A 17059-nucleotide genomic window follows, 5' to 3' on the forward strand; every position below is an offset into this window, starting at 1 on the left:
AGTAATTAGGCCGACCACAAAATCTTCCAAATAAATGATTAAATTGGAAATGGTATAATTAAAGGTAATTATATCATGGGCCCTCCATTGAGGCAATTATTTAAAAAATTTTAAATACTTGCAATGATGCAATTAATTTAAAAGATTTTCTTAAGAATAATTGTTAAGTATGAGATGTTGTAAATATGTAAATGGTTTGTTGGCCAATAATGGATATGCCTGAGGACATTAAAATTATTTGCATATTTACTGGCTCAATGGGATCAACTTAACTAATGCAAGATAAGTCAATAATGGATGTGCCTGAGATTTTGAGCATTAGAGGCTAGGTAAATGATTGAACCTCACATGAGATGTGATGGACAAGGAGTTGCTCACTTACAGTTTATTATAATTCCAATAATGGATGTGCTTGAGGATGATCAATAAGACTATAAGAATTTAATCACCCACTAGAAATCCATCCAACTAGGATTTCCATTTTTTACTTTGGAAGTGTAGGATTCGCTAAGTTAGTGGGAGGACTAATTTAATTAAAAGACCATAATCTTTTTGGTTAATTATATGATATATTTTCTAATTATTCTGGTTATTTTCTACAGTTAATTTTCTGATAATAATGAGCACACCACAACCACTACCATCCAATATCTTTGTGAGCATACTTGATCACAATAGGTTGACAGGACCTAATCTTTTTGATTGGCTGAGAAATTTGAAACTCTCCTTGATGCATACAGTTTGCATAGTCATTTAGGTCTAATTTTATAACCATTTTTATTTGATTATTAGTCATTTTTAGCTAATTTCATTAGTTAATTAGTTAGTTTTTCATAGTTGTCAATTTTGCATTAATTTATAATTTTTACTTTGTTTTGTAGGAAAAATGGTGTTTTTGAAGGACTGAAGAGAATTTTGCCATTGAGGAGTGTCTTCTACAGCCAAAGATGTCAAAAACAGGTTTTCAAGCTGAAATATGCATTGACCAAACTGTTCATAACTTGCCGCATAAGCCATGCAGATCTGCATAAGGAGAAAGATCATCGTTTCGAACCAAATTAAATGTGCATAAGGAGATCGTGATAGCTTATGCACATTCTCGCCTCCTTATGCACATTCACTAATATGTGCATAACATATGAAACAAGTCATGCGATTCGCATAAGTGACTCAGTAATCAGATAAGGGACTGCATAACTTATGCATCCACTTATGCAGTCCCATAAAGAGTTCATTAATGAGCTGGCAGGAGATTCCCTCAAATAATTCCTCCTAGAACATACCATTTTAGGGCTCCATGTCAGAAAAATGCTATAAATAGTCTCATTTTCCCATTTTAGAGGAAGGGACAAGGAGCAAAAAAAGGAAAGGAGAGTAGAGGCAGAATTTGAGGAGTCACTTTCACCTTCCACACCATTTTCAACCAAGATTTGCAGATTTCTTTCTTTCCTTACATTTTTCTACATTTCTAGTGTTTAATTTCTTATTCCTTAGCTTAGATTAAAGCTTTATTTCCATTTAAACTCAATATATCTTGTAAGCATTATGGATAGTGAGTAGTTTACTTTTGATTCTGGAGTAAGGGTTGTAATATTTGAGATATTTTGTGGATTTTGATTGGGTAATCCATATTTTGTGGTCTTAATGAGTTTTATTCATTTTTTGTATGCTTAATGACATGCTTAGTGTAGGATCCCATTAAGTGATGTTCTTAATCCATGGTTGAAGCACCGAAAGGAGAAGGCCTTGTGATAGATAATCAAGAAATTGGACTTAATTAACTTAGACCTAGAAATAGGCTAAGGATTAAGAGGATTCACAGATTAATTAAAGAACTTAATGGGTCTTAATTAATTCTAACTCCACGAAAGTAGGATTAGTTTGATTAAGGCACTCTTTGTCTCACTCGAAAGGGAATTCAAAGGATTTAAGAATTAATCTCCTTAAAACCCATAAGTTTCATAAGATTGGATAACCAATTTAAAATCCCAAAATAGCTCGAATATGAAATCCCGAACTCCGGAATCGCCTTTTTACCATTGTTAATTTCTAATCGAATTTAATTACTTGCCATTTTGAATATTGCCATATTTGAACTTGCTTATTTCAATTTGATGCAATTTTAGTTTAATTAATACATTGTTGAATAGAATATTAATTTTTGCATATTTAGATTTCATACTCCATTACCCATCAATTCATTACTTTAATTTCAAAAATATTTCAATTTACTCAATTTTTTATATCAAAAATTCAATCATTAACACAACTCCTCGTGGGATCGATATCTTTTCTATACTACTTGTACGACCCGTGCACTTGCGGTAGGGACGCATCAGTCCTGAACCTTGAACATATAGGATATGTTCTAGACTCAAAAGTTCCTGGTTCTTTACCTCCAGAGGCCACTCAAGAGGAACATGAAACTTTGGACAAGTGGAATGAGCATGATATGAGAGCTAAGTGTTACATGCTTACTTTTATGAGTAATGAGTTACAAAAACAAAATGAGAACATGCAATATGCAAGTGAGATCCTCCTTCACCTACAAGAGTTGTATGGTGAACATAGCAGGAATACCAGGTATGAGATATCTAGTCAGCTATTTTGCATGAGGATGTCTGAGGGACAAAATGTTGGGGATCATGTCCACAAGATGATTCGGTTTGTTAAGCAGTTGGAATATCTTGACTTTAATATGGATTTCCAATTGCAGACGAATTTGATCCTTCAGTCCCTTCTTGAGTCATTTGGGAATTTTGGTGATAAATTTTCATATGACTAAGCAAGAATATACCTTGGCTGGTCTACTTAATATGCTGGTTATTACCCAAAAGAATATGCCGGGTAATAAAAAAAAAAGAGGTAACTTTGATTGCATCTTCTTCTGTTGGAAAGTCCAACAAGAAGAAGAGCACTAAGAAAAAGAAACCTCAAATTCCTGGTCCTTCCAAGAAGATAGCTAAACAGAAAGGGAAGACCAAAGCTGATGGAGGCAAAGAAAAGTATTCCCACTGCCAGAAGGATGGGCACTAGAAAAGGAATTGCCCAGAGTATCTTGCTTCTCTGAAGAACAAGAAAGATACACCTTCAGAATGTATGTCTATATCTTGTTATTTAGATGGTGATGATGCTCATAGTTCATCTACAGCTTGGGTTTTAGATACTGGTGCCAGTTCTCACATTTCTTATGATATGCAGGAACTAACAAATAGTAGCAGCTTGCGTTCTCGAGATGTTAGACTCTGGATTGGCGATGGCTCAACTGTTGAAGCTTTAGCCATAGGATCTAAATCTTTTTACATGTCTGGACATGTTTTGTATTTGAATAATATTTTATATGTACTTGATGCTTTTAAGAACATCATTTCTATATCTAGTTTGACTAGAAATGGCTATGAATTTCAGTTCATAGATGATGTTTTGTAATATTTATTTTGGAAATAAATATGTTGGCTCGGGTTATATACATGATGGTTTTTATTATTTGAATAATAATGATAAACAGAAAATGAATGCAAGCAATATAAAAGAATGCAATGCTATGGTGAAAATCAACTCAAGTTCAAAACATATTTGGCACTTAAGATTAGGTCATGTTGCAGAAGATAGGATTGCAAAACTGGAGAAAATGGGAATTCTATCCTCATTAGATTCTGAACCTACTCCAACTTTTAAATCCTGCCTTCAGGGCAAAATTGGACAAGGGCTAAAAGCTAAAAATATTTTGGAGCTAATACATAGTGATGTATGTGGTGCATTTAAAGAAATGGCTAGAGGTGGTTTTCATTACTTTATTATCTTTACTGATGATAAATCAAGGTTTGGGTATTTGTATTTGATGAAATACAAACATAAATCCTTTGAAAAGTTCAAAGAATTTAAGTCTGAAGTAGAAAATCAAACAGAAAAAAGTATTAAAGCTCTTCGATCAGATCGTAGAGGTGAATACTTGAGTACTGAATTTGATGAATACTTGAAAGAGCATGGCATTGTTTCCCAACTGACTCCTCCAGGAACACTACAACTGAATGATGTATTTGAAAGGATAAATCATACCCTATTAGATATGGTACGTAGTATGATAAGCTATACTGATATGCCAATCTCCTTTTGGGGATTTGCATTAGAATCAGCTTTGCATATTCTGAATAGGATTCCATCGAAATTAGTATCTTCCACACCTTATGAGAGATGGCATAGAGAAAAAACCAAGTCTTAAGCATGTTAAGATTTGGGGTTGTCTAGCTTATATCAAAAAGATGAACACTGATAAATTGGAAACCAAATAAAAAAAATGTCGATTTGTTTGATATCCAAAAGAGAGTTTTGGATATTATTTTTATTTGTCTACGTCACAAAAGGTTGTGATAAGTAGAGATGCCACATTTTTTGAATAACTGTTTGTTCAAGAAGGAAGCAAAGGAAAGCAAATAGGGTTAGAATTGGAGAATTCTGACCAACCAACAGATCAGATGGATATAGATCCATCTAGTCAACCTACACCTATTGATGAAACATTTACAGCTATTCCTCGCAGATCAACCAGGATATCTCACCCACCAGTGAGATATGATTTTCTTCATAAAGAAGAACAAGAGTTGTTTACTCATAAAGAAGTAGATCATAGAGATGATCCACTTACTTATGAAGAAGCTATATTAGATATAGACTCTTCAAAATTGATTGAAACTATGAAATCCGAAATTGATTTCATGTATAAGAATCAAGTTTGGGATCTTATTGACCCACCTGAAGGTATTATACCTATAGAGAATAAATGAGTTTTCAAGAATAGAAAGGTAGAGACCTATAAAGCAAGGCTAGTAGCAAAAGGGTTTCACCGAAGGTAAGGAATCGACTATGAGAAGACTTTCTCATCTGTTGCCATGTTTAAATCAATTAGGATTCTATTAGCAATAGCTGCATACTATGATTATGAGATTTGGCAGATGGATGTCAAAACAGCTTTTCTTAATTGATACATTATAGAAAATATTTTCACGAAACAACCTAAGGGTTTTGAATCCCAAGATGGTTCCAAAGTATGCAAGCTAAAGCGATCCATTTATGGGTTAAACAAGCTTCGAGGAGTTGGAATATCCATTTTGATAAAGCCATTAAGTCATTTGGTTTTATAAAAAATGAGGATGAGCCATGTGTATATAAGAAGGTTAGTGATAGTGCTGTCACTTTCCTTGTCTTATATGTGGATGACATTTTATTAATGGGTAATGACACAGGTATGTTGACAACTGTAAATGTATGGTTTTCAAATACATTCTCTATGAAAGACTTAGAGGAGGCAACCTATATTATTGGGATTCGCATCTATAGAGATAAAGCAAAAAGAATAATTGGTTTATCCCAAAGTCTATACTTGGAAAATGTGTTAAAGATGTTTAACATGCTTGATTCTAAGAGAGGATTGTTACTAGTGAGACATGGTATCCACCTTTCTAAAGAGATATCTCCAAAGACATCTGAAAAAAGAGATAAAATGGCCAGGATTTCATATGCTTTAACTATTGAAAGTTTGATGTATGCAATATTGTGTACTAGGCCGGATATCGCATATGCTGTTAGTTTGACTAGCAGGTTTCAATCCAATCCAGGTTTGGAACACTGGATAGCTGTCAAGAATATCCTTAAGTATTTGAGAATAACTAAGGATTTATTCTTGATATATGGAGGTAGTGATTTGCAATTGGATGGTTATACTGATTCTGATTTCCAATCAGATATCGATGATAGAAAGACTATCTCTGGGCATGTGTTCATTTGTAATGGAGGTGTAGTCAGTTGGAAAAGTTCCAAACAATGTACCACTGCAGATTCCACTACAGAGGCTGAGTATATTGCTGCATTAGATACTGCAAAGGAAGCTGTTTGGATAAAAAAGTTCATGACAGAACTTGCAGTAGTTCTTTCCATTGAGTCAGCAGTTCCACTCTACTGTGACAACAATGGAGCATTCATACAGGCTAAGAAACTCCGGTCTCACCAGAAATCCAAACACATAGAAAGGCGCTACCACATTATCAGAGAGATAGTTGGGCAAGGCGATGTGGCCATGCAAAAAATAGCATCAGCTAAAAATCCAGCTGATCTATTCACTAAGCCTATGTCACAAGCTCAGTTAGACCGACATCTTGAGAATATGGGTCTAAGGTGTTGTAATGAATGGCTATAGTGCTAGTGAGAGATTGTTAGTAGTATGCTTTAGAGCATATCATTTAGTATATATCTTATACATGTTTTATTAATAAAAAAGGCAATTTCACTTTTCTGTTTACATAATATATTTATGTGTAATAGAAAAGGTCCATTGATATTTTGTTAGAAATTCTATTCTTAAGTTGTTAAGAATATGAGTGACAGTATTTCTAGCACAAAGTATCATAAATTGGTTTACAAGAGGATCCTTCACACATGACATGACTTATTCAGAAAGATTGTATTCATGTTTGTTCCCAAGGTATTTATATGAGATATAAATAATATGGAATAGTGAGTCTCATGCTATATAACAAACATGATAGGCACTTATGCATGATAAGTAGGCCGAACCAGTGAACTTATAACAAGCACGTGGAGTTTACTCTTGTCAATGCATTGTCATAAATCATATCAGTGTATATAATCTTTAGACCTGAGATAACATAAATATCTTGTATATATGTGATTTGAGTTTGATACTGCTTTCATACTTGTACTGTGTATGGATATATGGGCATGTGTTAGCTCCTACTAGTTATACATGGAGGTAGTTGTTGATCAAGATGGAATCTGTTATCTAAGTAAATAGGGATAAAATCCTATGTTCATTTAATTGTTATTAATGCTTCAAGTTCCTGGTCAGGATAGACAGATTTAATAAAAAAAAAGTTTCTGATGAGAAAAATCTTTTTAATCAATAATTAGAATTAAAAGAGAACATAATATTCATAGCAAATGGGGTTTGATATAAACTATGACTCCGGCTCAAATTTAGATTTTGTAACAGAGAGATCCTAGTGCATGGTAATATATAATTATAGGTTCATTTAAAGTATTCCTTATTACTGATTGGGTGACCATGGCATGCTATGTTAGGTGTTAACCATGGTCTATGAAGTGCCTAAAATGATTTAGAGAAATCATTTATGGTAATAAAAGGTTCTGATGATATTAAGAGTTGATATCATATCTCATTACCAATTAGTGATGAGCCTAGTGAGTCACACACATACACAAGTAATCACCAAGTTAAATGTGATTTAATTAATTAATTAAAGAGTTTAATTGATTAATTAAATAGGTTTGGTTTGTAATAAGATTGCAAAGTCCCTAGCATGGCTTGAAACCAAATATAGGTTATTGAATGTATAGTATAAGTTAAATTTATATTTAAAGTGTTTAAATATGAATTTAATTATGAAAAATTAATTAATAGATATTAATTAATTAATTTATATTTGATTTAAATTGATTAGAAGATGAGAAATAATTATTTTGGGTTGAGAACTCAAAATTACAACAAAAGGGTAATTTAGTCATTTTACAGGGTGGCATATGGCACCGTGAGATGGTGACACATGGCACCATATAAGCTTGTTATTTGTCTTCTAATCATGCATGACGATATGCATAACGATCAAAGTCAATATTAAATCTAGCTTTGACACTTGGCTTAATGTGATTAGGTCAATTAAACTAAGATGCAATCAGAAGATGACATGTAGCAAGGGTTTTGAATGATAACCTAATTATAAAAGGGAAATAATGAAAACTAAAATATAACATTCTGATTTTCTCTCAAAGGTGCCACCACCCATAGAGCTTTCTTCCTCTCTTCTTATTCTTCTCTCATCAATTCAAAGAGAATTGCCCATATTCTTTTGAATTAAAATTGCTAGAGATTGTTTCTAGTGTCCTATATATATCTACAACCTTCCTAAAGGCAAATCTCTAATTTCTAATTAGTTGGCAAGGCTTGAGAAGCTGTTTAAGGGGTTGCCATTGGTGATCTTGGTGTGGACAAACTAGAGGGACAACATTTGGGGTCCTAGGTGCTTCTCAAAGATACCAAAAACATCTACAGTGTATCAAAATGTTAGTGCACATGTTCTTATATTATTCTAGGGTTCTAATGAATTAATCTGTTAATTCAAAAATCTTAAATGGTAAATGTAGATCCTAATACATATTAAAGTGTTTTAATATGCATTTGAACATTGAAATCAATTAGGTATATAATGGATATTACATGATGCATGAAATCCTATAAGAAAATTTTTGAATTCAATGTTCTAACCTAACAATTTTCATACTTCCGCTCATTCAGTTTGAGGGCAACTTCACCCACAAACCTCTCAAGATAGTAATGATGGAAGTTAAGTGAAGAAAAGTATTAGCCATCTTATAGAAGGCAGAAAAAAGATGGCCAGCCAATCAAAGCATTGATTCAATCTAGTCACTCCAATTGCAAAATTGTTTATCTTATCAATAGTATCAATCCGGTAATTTATACGAAAGTTTATATTACATTAGCATTTCTTGATTGTGATTCCAAAAGTTAGGACGCAAAATTCAAGTTCAAAAATATGTTAAAAGTGATTTTAAAAGTCATAATTTTCATGCAACTCTATATCAATGTATTTTCACTTTCGGAATCACTGTGCCCATAGTGAAAAAGTCTCGTTCTTTCACGGAATATTTTGGTGGTATGTGATTTTTTTATTATTATTAAAAATATTATTTTAATTTCACATCAAAAATTGACAGCATCAAAAAAAAATATTATGATTTGTTAATAAAGTATTACTATAGGGTACCACTCTGTCACAAGTAAATATCAAACCCTAAAATAAAAAATATGTGAAACTATATGATACTCTTTTTATAATTTTGCCAGCGGTTTTTTCATTCATATCATTAGCTTTATCTTCCACGTTAGTAGTTTTTGATGGAAAGAAGACGCAAAGTTATCGTTTGTTAACGGTGCCAAATCTCATGTGTCACTTTATCATAAAGTGAACCATAAATCATGATGTGAAAAATAGATGAAATCACATAATAATTTTTTTCTAATTTTTCCTAAAAATAATTAAGAAGACATTCAATATTATATGAAAACATGTTTTTATAGTTATTAAATTAAATATTTATATCAAAATTCATACACAATTAATTAATATATCTATAATAAGGGTACAAATTTAAGTGCAAATATTTAATGCAACTTTAAACTATTTTTCATGTAGAATTAAATTTATATTAGTCGCTCCAACGTTTACTAAGTCCAAAAAAAACGTAGTTAATATAAATCACATTAGGCCATAATAAATTTTCACAATTAATTAGTGAATCACATTAATTCCGCATGAATTAATTTGCTAGAGTATCAATAACAATATTTGCTAGAGTATTATAACTAATATTTACTGAATAGTACATCTAATATAAGTTTAAACTTATATAAAAACGAATTTAATAATAATTAGATTAAATATTTATATCAAAATATTCACATAATTAATTAAAGTGTTTATATAGAATATATAAATTTATAAATAAATATTTAATCAAACGATTAAGAAATTCATTCTTAAATGAATTCAAACTCTCTGTAATCATAGCTGAAATAGTACTAATTTTTTTAGGCCATGATATTGGAACTAGCCACAGTTAATTAATGAATCACATTAATCCGCTTGTTTAATTTGCAAGACAATCACAATTATCATCAGCTGAAATAGATAATATAAATTATTATTTTTTTAAAAGTACAATATTTTTTTACATATTTATCACAATTTTATCGATAAAATGATATTTTTAGTTTATTATTTTAAATGAAAATAATTTTTATATTTTATTATTTATAAATATTAATTTCATATATATTATATGAATAGTATGTGATAAATATTTAAAATTTTTCTTTTTTATAATTATCTCAAAATTTGTAATATAATTATTTTTTTTAAGAAAACAAGCAACTTATTTATTTTGGAAGAAAAATATGCAACTTATTAAGCATGCACTCAATTGAAGTAATCAATATTTTCCAGATACAGGAGTGGTAAATGTATAGGGTTGATTTGTAACAAATTATTTATAAGAAAAGAATTACAAAAATTCTCACGTATGAATTTTATTTTTTTAAAATATAAATTTTTGAATTTAAAAATTTTAAATTTTTTTGTTTTAAATATAAAATTTAATTAAAAATTAATTAAATTAAATTTTTACAAATTTTACGTTCCACATAAGGAAACAATGATTATATGATACCCTAATATTATACTACTTTAGAAGGGCTTTGATAGCTTTGAGTAATTTTTTTTTTTACCTTCTAAAGTTTGGAGGTATTTTAAGTATATTTTATTTTATGTTAATTTGATAACTCTAATCTACATATTTCTTAAAAGTTTCAATTAAAAAGATGTTTAATAACATAATTAAACACTTAAAATTAAAATTTATTTATTTTTATTTAAAATTTGTTTAAATAATAATTTTATACATTACTTGATTTTTTTTTTATTTTACTAATTTATTAAATTTATCACGTTATATTTAGCAAATAAAAAACAACTTTGGAATTTTAAATTTTCAACATGTATTTTATTCAACACTTAAATTAATTATGAAATATTTAATATTTAATTTTATTAAATACCACTTAATTAAAATTCTCTTAAAATTATAAATTAAAGGCAAAAGATTAATTTTAACTCTTAAATTATTGTCCAAAAAAACTCTTCGACTATTTAAAATGGCGTTAACAACAGCAGATCTTTTTTTCCCAACGGACCTACCATCATCTCTTCAATCGATAAGCCGCCGCCCCCTCCTTCCCACCGCTTCATTCAGGGTTCAACCAAAGCGCCACGAGGCTATCATATGCCCACTCCACTAGCTCCATCAATGGCAGCAAAGCACGTCTACACCAACACAACTCCCTCACACTTGCCTGGAAGCTATCAAAAAATTTCAGCAAGGAAAGTCTAATTGAGCCCTAATAGGTATAAATCTTCGGTAAGTTTTGTTATAATCCATTCATAAGATAAGATCTACATACATCTTGTTGGTTTTTTGGGTCGTCATGGTGCTCTAGTATTGTAGAATGGGATGAATTTTTCAATTTAACGCTGTGTATTTATATGTGTCATTTTAAATATTTGGAGTTTTTTTAGATGGAAAAAATAGTTAGAAAGGCTTATTTGATATTTAAACAATAGTTTAAGGCCAAAATAGTTATTTTGTGTAGATTAAAATTTTTAATTTAAAATAAGAATTAAATATTAAATTAATTTATTAGTTAAAACTCTATTTTTAACACATGAAAAATAATTTTATAATTTAAAATTTTCAATGTTTATCTTATTATATATTTAAAATTCAATTCCTGTATTTGTGATATTTAATTTTCAATTTTATCAAACATGATCTGAATTATTCGAAAATTTATTATGTATTATTCTAATTCTCTCATAAATCAGTGGGTCAAAATTAAACATGGGCTTCCCACAATAATATGAAAAAAAAAAATTTAGGGCAAAATATCTGTAGGAAGAATAAATAAAAACAAAAAAAAAGAAAAAGAAAAAAAATCTGGTGAGCAGTGAGCGGAGCACAGAGAAGAGGAGAAAAACTGCAAGTAAACCGGGAAGAGTCGGCCGCTAAAAAAGCGCCACGTATAGAATTCTCAATCCACATCTGCTCTCTTCAACAACACTATAACTTCGCTTCGCTACTCTCCATCAGTGCATTTCTGTGCGCCTGAGAAAGGTTCGGAGCTTCAATTTTTCTTCTACGACTGTACTAGTCCTCTGTCTCTAGGTACGCAGCTCTGATGAGAACTACGTGTCTGTAATCTCTTGTTCCTTTTATTCAGATTGTTGCTCTATCTGCTTTTTCGTTTCTTGAAGTCTTGAATTATATGTCTAGTTATGTAGTTATTGATTTTGAGCTCAACTTGTAGGAAGGTGGAATGGAAAATGAAGCTTTTTTTTTTTTTTTTTTTTTTTAACTCTGTTGTGTCGGTCATTGTGTGGTAAAATTCTCAGTAGCTAATTGTAGAAACTTAAATTGGATGTGAAGATGAGAATTGATGGACCTGAAGATTGCTTTGCATAACAATTGCATCCAACTATTGGTTTGGTACAACTAGAATTAGATGGGGAAACACCATTAGGTTATGTATTTCATTGATAATTTTAAATGTTGTTTTGGTATCCCCAGACTGACTGTGCCACTTTGAAATGACAACTAAACATATGATTGGAACTTTATAATTGAAATCATAACGAGGATTTTTCTTTTGAAAGGAATTATAGTTATGTTTGATTTAGAAACTCATGATACTTCTATATAAGCAATCTTTATACTGTTTGGGTAACAGAAACTTAAGACCACGGAATAATAAATGGGCAAAAAATAAAGAGAGAGAGAGAGAGAGAGAGAGAGAGAGAGAGAGAGAGGTGTGTATGCTCTGAGCAATATTTGCACAGTACTAACTAATTACTTTGAAAGTGTTATCCTCTCAGTCTCAACCATGCACCGTGATGCGGCCCTACAGAAAACTTAAAGGCTTCAGCTGTTCATTTTCTGTGCATTGAATGTTTAAAATGTTGTTCTCTACTTTTTTCCTTTGAAATTCTCATTGGTATGCTATGTGCTTTCTCCTCCTTGCAGATGGCAGCATCGTCAGCTTGCATTGTAGGGAATAATGGTTTATCAACCCATAATACCAAAAAAAAGTTGAACAAAGAAGTCTATGGCAAGCATCTTTTCGTTCCTTCAAGATTTCAGTTATTAGGAAAGACATCAAAAACAATTCTCATAAAAGCATCTTTAGACCAGAGGCATCAGCAGGGAGGAAGAGGTTTTCTAAAGAACGAAGGAAGAAGAGGCTTTCTAAAGCAGTTGCTTGGGAATGCAGGACTCATTGCACCCACTTTACTGGGAAGTGGGAAGGCATACGCTGATGACCAAGGAGTTTCTTCCTCCAGGATGTCCTATTCCAGATTTTTGGAGTACTTGGATAAAGACAGAGTGAGAAAGGTTGATTTGTTTGAGAATGGAACCATTGCTATTGTGGAGGCTGTTTCTCCTGAATTAGGAAACCGGGTGCAGAGAGTCCGTGTACAACTGCCAGGACTCAGCCAAGAGCTTCTGCAGAAGTTCAGAGAGAAGAACATTGACTTTGCAGCACATAATGCTCAAGAAGACTCAGGTTCCCTGTTATTCAATTTGATTGGAAATCTGGCTTTCCCGTTAATCTTAATCGGCGGTCTGTTCCTTCTCTCTCGACGTTCATCTGGAGGCATGGGTGGTCCTGGTGGGCCTGGTTTCCCCCTGGCATTTGGTCAATCAAAGGCTAAGTTCCAAATGGAACCAAACACTGGTGTGACATTTGATGATGTTGCTGGAGTCGATGAAGCAAAGCAGGATTTCATGGAGGTAGTTGAGTTTCTGAAGAAGCCGGAGAGATTCACTGCAGTTGGGGCTCGCATTCCAAAAGGTGTCCTTCTTGTTGGTCCTCCAGGAACCGGAAAGACTCTTCTAGCCAAGGCCATTGCTGGTGAAGCTGGTGTTCCATTTTTCTCCATATCTGGTTCTGAGTTTGTTGAGATGTTTGTTGGTGTTGGTGCCTCTAGGGTCCGTGATCTCTTCAAGAAGGCCAAAGAAAATGCTCCTTGCATTGTATTTGTGGATGAAATTGATGCTGTTGGAAGGCAAAGAGGTACCGGCATTGGTGGAGGAAATGATGAAAGAGAACAGACCCTTAACCAGCTTTTGACAGAAATGGATGGTTTTGAGGGTAACACTGGTATCATTGTCATTGCAGCTACTAATAGGGCAGACATTCTAGATTCTGCCTTGTTGAGGCCTGGAAGGTTTGACAGACAGGTAAGAATCTAAAAGTCAATATATCTTTCTCATTTCTCTTTTGTGAAGGAATATTCATCATAAAGCTTCAGTGCAGGTGACTGTTGATGTTCCAGATATACGGGGAAGAACAGAGATATTAAAAGTTCATGCTAGCAATAAGAAATTTGATGCAGATGTCTCTCTTGATGTGATAGCCATGAGAACCCCTGGTTTCAGTGGGGCTGATCTTGCAAATCTTTTGAATGAGGCAGCCATATTGGCTGGTCGACGTGGAAAGACTGCAATATCATCCAAAGAGATTGATGACTCAATTGATAGGATTGTTGCTGGAATGGAAGGTACAGTTATGACAGATGGAAAGAGTAAAAGTCTTGTTGCATATCATGAAGTTGGCCACGCTATTTGCGGGTAAGTGAATAGCCCATAAATATGTGTACACAATTTTTTTTGAAAGGTCTGCTGATATGAATTAACGAAGTTCAAAGGAAAGAAAAACCTAACAGCACGTGGAAATTGAAGACATTGAAGGCAGAGAACAAGTCATGATTATTTTTCTTAATCTTATTTTATTTGTTTTACAGAAACAGACAGTGAATGAACAATAGTAAACTGACTTGGATTTAAAAGCAATTGGAGCACAATAAAATACCCTTACAAGGATACTTGATGCTTATTTGGTTTTTGGATTTTCGGTCTTTGATTTTTCTTGGCTTTGCAAATTGATATTTGAAATTTTCTTGGGTTTGCAAATTGACAAGGAAATGAATAAGTAATTTTTGTTTGGTTAGTTTTAGTTATTTATGGTTTTGTCAATGATTTATTTATTTAAAAAGGAACTTAATGGTGCTTTCTATCTTCGTTTTGTTCAGAACTTTGACTCCAGGGCATGATCCAGTTCAGAAAGTGACACTAATTCCTCGTGGTCAGGCACGGGGTCTTACCTGGTTTATTCCTGCAGATGATCCTACCCTGATCTCCAAGCAGCAACTTTTTGCAAGAATAGTTGGTGGACTCGGCGGCAGAGCTGCAGAGGAAGTGATCTTTGGAGAGCCTGAGGTGACTACTGGGGCAGCTGGTGATTTGCAGCAGATCACTGGTTTGGCAAAGCAGGTAATTGAGCATTTCTGTTACCCGCTTTCAATGAGGTCTTTGTTGCATGAACCTTTCTTTCCTCCTTTTATTGATTTCTGAGTGTCATAAAAAAAAATTCAAAGCTTCAATGCCACTATACAAACCTACTACAACAACAAGTGCAGAGAAAGCCACAAAATAGGAGAGTAAGAAAAAAAAAATGAAGAAGAAGAAAGTGTTCATAGATTAATGATGATTATGATCTGAATTGCACTGAAGCTTAAACTAGAAGTCTGACAAGGAAGCTAGGCAAGGAAGGTAGTTGATAAGGTTTTGAAAACCAGAGAGCAAAATGCATTGCTCATTTTCTAGCCTTTGGTCAGAACTTTTTTCTAGAGCTTCATTTTACAACTCGCATCAATTATAATTAGATTAACAATGCTGTTATTTGATACACTACTGTTTTTGAACTAATAATTTGCCACTTATTTTTGCATTTTTTTGGTTTTATCAGATTATTTTTGAGTCGTTCTAGACTGAAAGATTATATGAGAAAGCGGTTGCATTGATTTTTCTTATGTAGGATTTCCTTTGCTTTTGAAGTTGCTCAGAAAGTTGACTTGGCTTGAATCTAGGACAACATTTCAGTAGTCCTGGAATTTCCGCTTGGTTTAAAGTTATAAGCCTAGGTTATCCTTATCCTTTATTTGGGTGATTTAGAGTCTTTTTGGCATTATTGCTAGGACTATTGTTAAGGAAAACATTTTTTTTTAAATATATTAGTTTGAGAGTATTAAAAAATGATTTAAAATTAAATTTACAGTTTTCGTTAATAGATTACTAAAATAACAAAATATATTTTTTCGAATTATTTTTTTAACGGTATCTAAAATGATATATTTTTCCAAAAATAATTTTGGCCCTCAAGCCGCAGTGCTAAGCAAACACTCATTTAAGATTTCCTAGTCTCTAAATTTCCTCTGTTGTTCTTTCGCCAAAACGATTTAATGAAATTGGAGAAAATTTGATCTGTCTCAGATGGTGACGACATTTGGAATGTCTGAAATTGGCCCATGGTCACTTATGGACTCCTCAACTCAAAGTGCTGATGTAATTATGAGAATGATGGCTAGGAATTCGATGTCTGAAAAGCTCGCAGAAGACATTGATGCTGCTGTCAAGAGGTTATCAGATAGTGCATACGAGATTGCCTTAGGCCACATAAGGAATAACCGCGAAGCTATCGACAAGATTGTGGAAGTCCTACTGGAGAAAGAAACAATGTCCGGTGATGAGTTCCGAGCAATCCTCTCGGAATTTGTTGAGATTCCTGCTGAAAATCGGGTGCCTCCTTCCGTACCTTCGCCGGTGACTGTGTAATTAACATATTTAATTTAAATTTTGATTATACATCTTCAAGGTTAAATTAGTAAGCTATTCCATGAGTGACCATACGGGTATAATTGGCTTTTCATTTTAATACTCTTTTCTAATACTCCTTGTATAAATTCATAATTATTAAAATCTAAAAATAAATATTTTGTTGAACTCATAAATTTTGTTTCTGATTATATAGAATAAAATTTGGACTAACGATAAAGATGATATTGAAAAGGAATATAAAAAATATTACCGGTATTTTTCATAAATGGGAACGATAAACAAAAGCTTATTATTTAAAAATTTTGTAAAAGTAAATAATGTGTATGGTGAAATTGTATTTCTATGTAAATATTTTATATGAAATGATAAGTTATGATAATTAAATATATATTAAAAAAATTATTATTTAGTCTAATTTAATTTGATTGTTGAATGTATATTACTTTCTTGACAAAATTAAGTTACTAAGATATATATATATATATATATATATATATATATATATATATATATATATATATTTATTGTGTTTGCCATTTATAAGTTTGTAAAATCTATTAATATATTTGTATTTATTATTAATTTATTCTTTTATTCCATATATAACTCTAAATAGAATTAACGTTTTATTCTATAATTTTTTTTAATTTTTAATTAATATTTAAATTTAAAGTCTTACCATTTTAAAATCAGCTCAATTTATTATTAGATTAAAAGTTAA

The 17059-nt window shown here is 32.0% G+C and overlaps 1 protein-coding gene across 1 annotated transcript; it reads left to right on the forward strand.

Annotated features, from left to right (window-relative positions):
• The first annotated feature begins 10802 nt into the window (after positions 1-10802).
• LOC110663462 (ATP-dependent zinc metalloprotease FTSH 2, chloroplastic) lies at positions 10803-16511 on the forward strand. The gene is made up of 5 exons (XM_021822769.2): positions 10803-11829; positions 12685-13902; positions 13979-14292; positions 14754-14994; positions 15994-16511. Exons 2-5 carry the CDS (start codon positions 12685-12687, stop codon positions 16333-16335), a joined length of 2115 nt encoding a protein of 704 aa, XP_021678461.2. The 5' UTR covers positions 10803-11829; the 3' UTR covers positions 16336-16511.
• Positions 16512-17059: the final 548 nt, after the last annotated feature.

This window comes from Hevea brasiliensis, chromosome 16 (genome assembly GCF_030052815.1).
Source record: "Hevea brasiliensis isolate MT/VB/25A 57/8 chromosome 16, ASM3005281v1, whole genome shotgun sequence".
Taxonomy (NCBI): Eukaryota; Viridiplantae; Streptophyta; class Magnoliopsida; order Malpighiales; family Euphorbiaceae; genus Hevea; species Hevea brasiliensis.